Below are 9,438 nucleotides of genomic sequence, written 5' to 3'. Positions count from 1 at the left end.
AAATTGGGCTCATCATTTTCTCAAGCACTAGAAAGCTGTGCCACTACTGCACTCACACTTTTAGGTATATATATACAAAACTTGTTTGATTTCTTTTGCATCATATCTCTCTCTCTCTCTCTCTCTCTCTCTCTCTCTATATATATATATATATATATATAGATCGATGATGCAAAAGAAATCAAACAAGCTTTGTATATATATATATATATATACCTAAAGGGGTGAGTGCAGTAGTGGCACAACTTTCCGGTGCTTGAGAAAACGATGAGCCCAATTTGTGCATCACAAAGCACCGAAAGCTCGTGAGTCTTCTTCAGTAGCCCTGCCCACCGCTTCGAGAAGGTCACCTGCCTTGTCGTCTGGTTCTCAATCCTCTTGATTTGTATCTTTCTGCGTTCCATTTCCAGCCTATTACCTTATTTTCTTTCTCCCTATCTTTCTTCCACTCAAATAAAATCATGTTGACTATCATATAACTATGATGATCCGATAGTGAAAATCAATCTTTTGATCAACAATGATTTGTAAAAATAAAAATCAATGACTAATATATTCATTCAATTCGCATATAGTATATATACTTTAATTTTGAATGAAAAATTATTTCATGTTTCATAGAATTTGCATATAGGATATAAAACACGTCTAGCAAATATTAAAAAATTGAACTTAAATATGTTATTGAGAAGAAATTTTTTAATATGTGATATAATATTGCATTTGGTTTTATATTTTAAAAAATCATTTTCTAAGTAAATATTAAATTTTGTCTTAAAAGATGGATTCCATGATCATTTGTTTTAATCTTAAATCATAGGTCTACTAATATAAACAAAACTCACAAGCCATTTTTTGGGAAAATGAAAGAAAGCAGGGTTAACCAACCAAACAAAACATTTATCACCCACCTATCACCCATCGTGGGGCTCGAACCCACGAGGTCTACTAGCTGAGCTAGACCGGCACCACTGACAATAACAACTAACATAAGTTTACTGTTTGTTTTTCTAGTCACTATAAAGTCTCAACTCAAAACATAGAAAGCAGAACGGGTGTAGAAACCACTTCAGTAACCAAGTGGAGGAGTCTTTTGGTAGTCTTTCCCCTATTTCCGAGCTTGGTTGGTTAGCTCATTTCCTACAGATCGATCCCTCTTATTTTCTAAAATTTTAAAATTCGAGTCATCCATTTAATCTAACGATCTAAATAAATGTAAAAATCTGTGTGTTATCGAGGTAATTAATTTTAGTTTTTAATATGTAAAACCCACTTGTCTCGTCTCAGTAACATAAGCTTTTACATTTGTTTAAACCGTTAGATAAAATGAATGAACAAAATTTTAGAATATGTGAATCTCATATTTTAAAAGATATAAGGGGATCCAAATCACGTAAGTACTTGTATTGTATTTGCTTTTCGTTGACTAAACCGTTGACTGGCCAGTTTGCGAGTGAAACCGATCTTGGGGAAGAAGCCAGACTTGATAAGTGAGTACAGTGACATAGGTGGTCAATTGGTTATTAATCAATTTTTATAAATAATTTCATCATTTTTGTCTTGAATATAAAATTTCGAATTTGTTAATTTAAGGGAGAAACAATGTTGATATTTCATAATATATTGTCAATTCAAGCTATTAAAATATTAAGTCCATTACTTATTTGTAATTTATCTCATATCTCAAATGTAGTCTCTCATAATTCAAATAGCAGCAGTATAGCTTATCAGGCCAATGGGGCTGTTCGATGTAATTCTTGAGGGTGAAGACTCTCTAGAGGTGGTTCAAGCTCTACAACGTGAGGAGAGTAGTTGGGCATAACTCAGACATCTGATGAAAGATGCGAAGATTTTTATGCGTAGTTGTCAGTCGTGGAGAGTCTAGCACGTAAAATGATCTGCTAATGAAGCGGCACACCGGATTGCAAAGATGGGTTGAACTTGAATGAAGAACACTTATGGAGGGACTCCATTCCCCTGTGCATTTGAGACATTGTAATGGCTGAACAACATTATATTGAGTAATGTAATATTTGAGTTTCACTTAAAAAAAAAAAAAGGGTCTTGCATGCATGGAAGGTAAATAATGTTCTACGACAATTAAATGGTGCTGCCCACGGCTTAGCAAATGAAACTTTATTTTTGAGTATGGAAAACGGTCTTATTGAGAAAGTTTTTCTTTGTATCTCTGATATCATATCTGTAGAGCGTTATGCTTAAGTTGTTTTATTAATGACGGCTACTTGGCATCCCAATACTTTTTCCTAAATTCAATTTTCCAAATGATTTGGACCCCACATTCATTTAAGAAACAAAAAAAAAATATAAATCTATTTATTTATTGAATGAACCAGATAATTTGGGAAAGAGAATTTGAAAAAAAGTGTTAGGATGTCTAATAATATCCTTTATTAGTAAAATCAGCTCGATTTCTCTAAAAATAAAAAATTAAAATAATTACAAATTTAAAACATTAAAAATCCAAAACAATAAGAAAAAAAAAAAAAAAGGTCTAAACATCTATTTGATTGAGGTTTCAACCAACCAACCAAAATAATGAAAATATTTGTCGAAAGTTTCAAGATGATGGGCCACTTCCAACAATGTGTTTGGAAACATTTCTGCTTCTTTCCCTCTTCTATCCTCAGGGAGTGGGAGAGAAACTCTCTTGTAATCCTTTCCCCCTTCCATTTTTTATTAGAAAGAAAAAGAAAAAGAAAAAAGAAAAAAGAAAAAAGAAAGAAAAAAAATTCAACCAATGCATTTGTCGCCCACCGTGGGGCTCGAACCCACGACCACAAGGTTAAGAGCCTTGCGCTCTACCAACTGAGCTAGACGGGCCTCCCTGAAAGCAGTAACTAACACAAATTTACTGTTCATTTTTCTAATCACCACAATGTCTTAACCGGAAACATACTCCACAGGTACCTTCATTATTGTCCTGTACTTATGCTCTTTATGGAAGTTTTTTACTTTATTTTCTTTGTGGTTTTTCGTTCTTTGGACGTAAATCTGAGAGGGCGTTTTTGTTTTTGTCATTTTCTAGCCTATTCTACTTTACATGCTCTCTAGGTTTCTCCAGCTTCGTTTTACTCCATCTTTCATCCTAATTATTTGTATTCTCTTATGATGATCGCCCAATTAATACAAGTTCAACTTTTAATGCCATTGTTGTAACTTAGGCATAGAGCAGTCGTTTACTGAAGATAACGGCTACATTCTTTCCATATTGCGCTTTTGAATATGGTATTTTTTTTTGGGTATAAAATTAAATATGTAGTTGTAGTAAAGGTCTGTGCGGGCCAAGTCATGGGTTGGATCAACGGGTGGTGGAGGGATTGAGTCTTGCTCGCAACATGTTTGAGGAAATGTCCGACTTGGGTCATATTTTGTGAAGGTTTATATGTGGAGGCTAGGCTTAGTCTTTTCCTGTATGCCGGTTGCTATTATTATTGGTAAGTTACGCATTAAGTGGTTTCTAACCCACTTCATCTAACTCTTACCGGAGAGGACGTTCTATTTGAGCAAAAGCTCATCTGCCCATATGCTGGTGTGGTTGGGAAATATAGTGGCTATGTCTACTAAACACAGCTGTGGGGCACTAACATGATACTACATTAAACGTTATGTTGAGAGGGAAGGGATTTAAAAGTCTAATGAGCTTGTAATGCATGCGCTTCATATGCATGTTTTCAAAATGTCTGAATGATGCCACTAATAGAGTCTAATGATATTGTACTGTTTCACATTTTCCTGCAGTCTTGAAGATTTTGCTTCAGAAACCAAAAGCCATATTTTCTCTTGTTTGACGTGCCTGAGAAGTGAACCATGAAACTTTTGCAATACCTTCTTTCATCAACTTCAAATCTGCTCAAACAGAGGGAACATTTAATTCCATACAAGTCTCGACGTGGACTGCATAGGAGCACCGGTATGTGAAAAAAATTACTTTCTCCCCTTCTAAATTTTACTTTTTATTTCTTCAGAAAAAGAGAACGAACGAAAATGCAACTTTTCACTTTGAAATCTCCTGTTATGAGTGAAAAAGCTCGTGTGCTAAAGTATCGCAGTACATGACAATCACCAATGTAGGTAATCTAGATAATCCAACAAGGAAATCGTTTGAATACTACACCTTCTACTGCAACTCCCTTACAAACTCACGTGATAATCCACATTTTATGAAAATTATGGAAATGAGTGCCACGTGATGATCTACATTTTAGTGGTTGACGTAGTAAGTGCCACGTTAGTTTATAAAGAACTTGTTGAAAAAGGTGTAGTATCCCTTGAAGCTTTTATCCAATAAAGCTGAGGAATAATTGCCAACCAGAAAATGGTTGGAGTACAATGACTTTAACTACAACCCCTTTACAACCTTGTTCACACTTTATGGAAATGCGCCATGTGGACCACCATGTGTCACTCCACATTTTATTGGCTGACATGGTAAGTACTGCGTGGACTGTCATATCAGTTTGTAAACATGGCATTTGTCGTGGAGATTGCTATGTGACAATCTATATTTTAGTCGCTGACATGATAAGTGTCATGTGGATTGCCACATCAATTTGTAGACCACCTGCAGTAAAAGTTGTAGAGACTATTTGCCTTAGACTAAGGGAATGTGATCAAGAGAGTGACACAATTTTCCATGTAGTCCTAGCAATACTCTTTCCAGCCATATACATCCAAACAAACAAAGATTTCAGAATTTCAGAAACCCACATAAGAAGCACAATGTTCCGTCTTTGCTCCTAAATGAACCAGACTTCCTTCTCAACATTGGAATAGATAAGCCACTTGACACCACACAGAAGAAAAACAAGCAACCACACATCCTCTATAATTTTGCTTTGAAGTAACCGATGGTCTACTGATTCACCAGTTTGCTTCCACATACAACACCAATTCACAATGACTTATAAAAATAGATTAGGTAAGTTTTTATGTCAAAATAAGTGTTTGGTTAACCAAAATAAAATTGATTGAAAGCCACTTTAACCAAAAGACAATTTAATCGTGGGATGATTATATGTCAAACTATTGCAATTTTAAGATATCAATAGAAAAATAAAATTTTTCAAATGTATAAGTTAAATGAACATTACTGCTCATCAATTTCTTTGCATTTAATTAGTCACTCAATTATCTTTTTTTTTTTTTGATAAGTAAAGATAGTGGGAAGGGAAGCAACTCCAATAAAATAATTAGTCACTCAATTATCTTTTTTTAGATAACATAAAATAATTATGACCAAACATTTACTTATGGTGCGTTTGACATTGCGATTTCATAGACGAAATGTGCGATTTTAAGCCAAATCGCAGAAAATTGATTGTTTGAGATTGCATTTTTTTATAAAAAGGAGGCGTTTTTTTGAAAACGCACGATTTTAAAGGCTAAACTGCGATTTTAAAGGCCAAATCACAATTTTACTAAACACTTAACTACGTTTTTAAAAATCATGTTTTCAAATCGCACATTTTAAAATCGCACTTTTGAAATCACAATCCCAAACGGACCCTTAGTTACTACTTCCACAAGTATAAATGTGGATACTCTTGTGGCCTAACCCATTTACTCCTGAAAAGCTTTGGCATATCCTGCATTTATTGAGATTGAGAGAACAATAAGTCCAATCAATTTTAGTAATTTTCTTTTTGAAGTTATTACTAATTTGTTCTTCTCTTTTATTTGGTTTCTAAGTTACGATTTTGCTTTTTATTTATCATCTCCTTCCAATTAGGATCTTAACCTTGATTTGATAGAAGGTGTAGTCCAATCAATTTTTATAGCCTCCTTTCATTAGGATCTTAAACTTGATTTGGTAGGAGGTGTAGGCCTTCTATTGTGTCACAATTTAGAAGGCATCGGTATTATATACAATCTGTCATGACAGAGGCCTTGAGTGCCTTTTAGGGGCTGTTTTTCATTAGGAACAGCATTGCATTTATTGCTTTGGTTATGTATTATGTCTTCAATTTGTATCTATAGAAGTGAAAGATGACAACCTAAGATTTATAGTGCTTTCTATTTTTGCTAGGTGGTTATCCTCAACAATCTGGAAAAGATATGAACTTGTCGCATTTTTCAGTAATCCCTCTGCCGCATTCTTCAAAAATACATAACAGATTGATCGTGGAGACTGATTATCATGCTAAGCGGTAATTAAATCTCGATTTGTTTACAGTATTCTATATCTTCTAGTTTAATTTGCATATTATTTTGTTATCTGTTGCTGATATTTTCTTTTGCGTAATACCTGTGTTTGGTGCATGGTTTCTCCAATACTGCTTAGTTGTGGATTTGTGGTGTTTTTCATCTTGGAATTTTCATATTGCTGATGATGGTCATGGACTAGCCAAATACGAAATATCTACAGCCTATTCCATTTTGTTTTAGTGAAATGGATTTATGCTATTCAATTAAGTGTGCGGATCTTTTTATGTTTGTGAATGATTAATTTTGGGGTTTTGGTCTATTTTTTATCCCTGTTTTGGAGATTGTAGCTTCGATAGCTTTCCTAACTTATGATTGACAGTCTTCTTTCAGGTTCTCAAACAATAACGGAAGTATCACATGAATGTCCCCCTGAAACTGATCTTTTGTCTCACATCAACTCCATTGTAGATGAGCCTAAAGGTGTTGAATTTGTTTCCTAAGATATATTTCCTTTTCTTTTTTTGTTTTATTTCTTGCTCTAGTGATGTAATGATTGTTGTATCTACAGTTCGGTTTTCCATTCTCATTAATGGTTCACCTTCGGATTTTTTTAGTAGTTCGCGTGGAATAAGAAAAGGGGGGATCCATTGTTTCTATTACTGTTTTTGGTTATTATGGAGGCATTAAGTAGGATGATGTCTGCTATGGTGGATAGAGGGCTTCTATCTATGTTTTCGGTGGTATCGAAAAATCATGAGGAGATGGTAGTGTCACACTTGTTGTTTGTAGATGATACTTTAATCTTTTGTGAGCCTAGTGTAGAACAATTTCAAAATTTGAGATGCCTGTTCTTATGTTTTGAAGTGGTGTCGGGGTTGAAGATAAACTTTTCTAAGTCAGAGATGGTTCCTGATGAAGTGTTTGGGTCTTTCCTTGGGTGCTCACTATAAGGCTTCCACCATTTGGAGTGGCATTATTGAAAAGGTAGAGCATAGGTTGGCGGGTTGGAAGAAGCTTTATTTATCAGAGTCTTTGATAAAAAGTACTCTCTTTAATTTACTGATGTATTATTTGTTCATTTTCTCTATAATGGTAAGAGTGGTTAATCGACTGGAAAAACTTTAGAGGGACTTTCTTTGGGGTGGGGTGTGTTTCTAGGTTCTTTGAGTTGCTGTATTCTTTAAGGCATGGAGGTGATGATACAATTTGTTGGATTCCATCTAAAAAGATATCATTTGAAGTTAAGGCGCCCTCGAGAGGTGTTTTTTGTGTGGACGACAACTTTAGAGAAAATCTTAACTTTTGGAGAATTTATGAAAGATGTTTGTTATTATGGTAGAGGGGTGTTGATGTGTAAGAAATGTGGGGACTGTTATTATGAAAGATGTTTGTTATTATGGTAGAGGGGTGTTGATGTGTAAGAAATGTGGGGACTGTTATGACTTTATTAGTTTAATTAGTAAGGGGAAAATTAGGAAGTACATTTTTTTTGTTTTGTTTGTTTTTATTTTTTATTTTTTTATAATGTAGAGCAGAACTGGGTTTGGGAGAACTCAGTGTTAGGGTTTGATAATCTTGAGGTTTGAGTGTTACCTAGGATTATAGATCACCTACTCCTTCATTGTGAGGTTACAACAGAGTTGTGGGGTGCACTTCTTCAGTTGTTTGGTGTTACTTGGGTTATGCCTTGAAGGGTGAGTAATTTGTTGGGAAGTTGGAGGGGACAATTGGAAAACTGGAATGCTTTGAAAATATGGAGGCTAGCTCCTTTGTGTTTACCCTTTTTTTTTTTTTCGGTTGGGTGGCTGCTATAGAAAATACTCTCAGTAGATAATCTTATTAAGAGGAGGTTTATTATAGGGCATAGTGTTCTGTGCAAAAATTATTTTTAATCGGTTGATCTTCTATTTCACTCTTTTTCCGGAGTTCGCTGAATGATGTGAAGACGGTATTTGGGTTTCTCACTTGAAAGAAAAGGAAGTTCGGACACAAAAGTATTACTATTTGGAATGAAATTCTGCTTAAGCATTCTACTATGTTGATTAAGTCTTAAATTATTTAGAACATTGTGTGTTGGATATCTGTTGTAACCAGTGTCCCCTGTTTCTCTTCTTTCTTGATTTTATTGATTGTATAAACTTTCGATTCTAATTATTGAGGGTTTCTCATCAACATTCCTGTCTACCTTATTTATATGATTTATATGTCCTTTGCTGAAGCGGGCTGTAGATATGAATTTTTATTGTTTTACTCTTACCTAGTATGTTTGGGATCTTATATTTAATTGATTTTTTAAATTAAAAAAATAATAATAATAATTGAGTTCTGGAATGCTTCTTTTCCTGCTTCCCTTTCTTATTTAATTTTTTTACATATGAATGCATAGGTCCCTATCATTGTTGGTTGAATACATTTGGGGAAAACAACAATTCCATCAAGAGAGGTGGAACCTTCTTGGTTCTTTCTGGACGGTTCCTTGACAGTTTACTAAACGGCTCCAATTCTCCCTGCATGCTTGAAAAAGTAAAGTCACTTCAGCAAAGGTAGAATAATGTCAGATAGTTTCTTTCCACTTATGTTGAGTAACAGATTTTGTTATCCTAAAGCCCCCCACCCCTCCTCTCTCTCTCCCTGCGGTGTGCGTGCATCATTTCCCCTGTTGTAGGTCCCCTCAGCTCCATATTATGGGTTTTCAGTGTGGCAGTTCAGTTTTATCTTCTGTTGATCAAACGCGCCTAGTCCAACGAATAATGAATGAATACATCACATTTCCGATTTTATTGTCTAGCAAGACATTCCCTCAGGTAAGGTAAAAATTCTCTGTTCAACTTTTGTAACTATAGTAAGATCTTTTGCCAACAAAAAATCCAGTCTTCCTTATGCTGTATAGAGTCATAGGCTGGCTAACTTGTTCCAGTTGAATTTTATTTTCTGGCCATGTGGTTAGGTGAAATGGAAGATCTTGTAATTAATTAAGTTAGTCATGCTTGGAATTTTTCTAAAGGTATGCTTTTATATAATTGCATGTAATACTTGTGTGTGTGTGTATATATTTGTTAGTAGCCAGTTGAATATGTTTTTAATATTATTAATTTGGACCTCATCAGATTTAACTGTAATACATTTTTGAATGGTATGAAGCATGGGCTAGACCTATGCTATGGAGTGGAGGACAAGTAGGGGATGATACAAAGAACTATAGAAAAGTGATTCAGTGGCTTTTATTTTATTTCATTTCTTCTTCAACCATATGATGCATATTTTACTTAAAGC

At 34.6% G+C, this 9,438-nt stretch overlaps 1 protein-coding gene and 1 non-coding gene across 4 annotated transcripts in view; one reads left to right on the top strand and one right to left on the bottom strand.

Annotated features, from left to right (window-relative positions):
- Positions 1–2,768: 2,768 nt before the first annotated feature.
- Positions 2,769–2,841, bottom strand: TRNAK-CUU (transfer RNA lysine (anticodon CUU)). The gene has a single exon. It is a non-coding gene; the product is annotated as a tRNA-Lys (tRNA).
- Positions 2,842–3,364: 523 nt separating this feature from the next.
- The window catches only part of LOC132177862 (uncharacterized), a 19,807-nt gene continuing 13,733 nt past the window's right edge, over positions 3,365–9,438 (top strand). The window contains exons 1-6 of one of the 3 annotated variants that reach the window (XM_059590338.1): positions 3,365–3,455; positions 3,760–3,931; positions 6,047–6,167; positions 6,545–6,645; positions 8,552–8,708; positions 8,831–8,969. In XM_059590338.1, the coding sequence (XP_059446321.1) occupies positions 3,829–3,931; positions 6,047–6,167; positions 6,545–6,645; positions 8,552–8,708; positions 8,831–8,969 (621 nt within the window). In that variant the 5' untranslated portion in view covers positions 3,365–3,455; positions 3,760–3,828. Of the gene's footprint in view, positions 3,456–3,759; positions 3,932–6,046; positions 6,168–6,544; positions 6,646–8,551; positions 8,709–8,830; positions 8,970–9,438 lie in introns of those variants that run through there. The other 2 variants (XM_059590337.1, XM_059590340.1) reach the window with 2 other exon arrangements.

The sequence above is a fragment of the Corylus avellana genome, chromosome ca4 (genome assembly GCF_901000735.1).
Source record: "Corylus avellana chromosome ca4, CavTom2PMs-1.0".
NCBI classification, from domain to species: Eukaryota; Viridiplantae; Streptophyta; class Magnoliopsida; order Fagales; family Betulaceae; genus Corylus; species Corylus avellana.
This window is presented reverse-complemented; position numbering and strand designations above follow the sequence as displayed.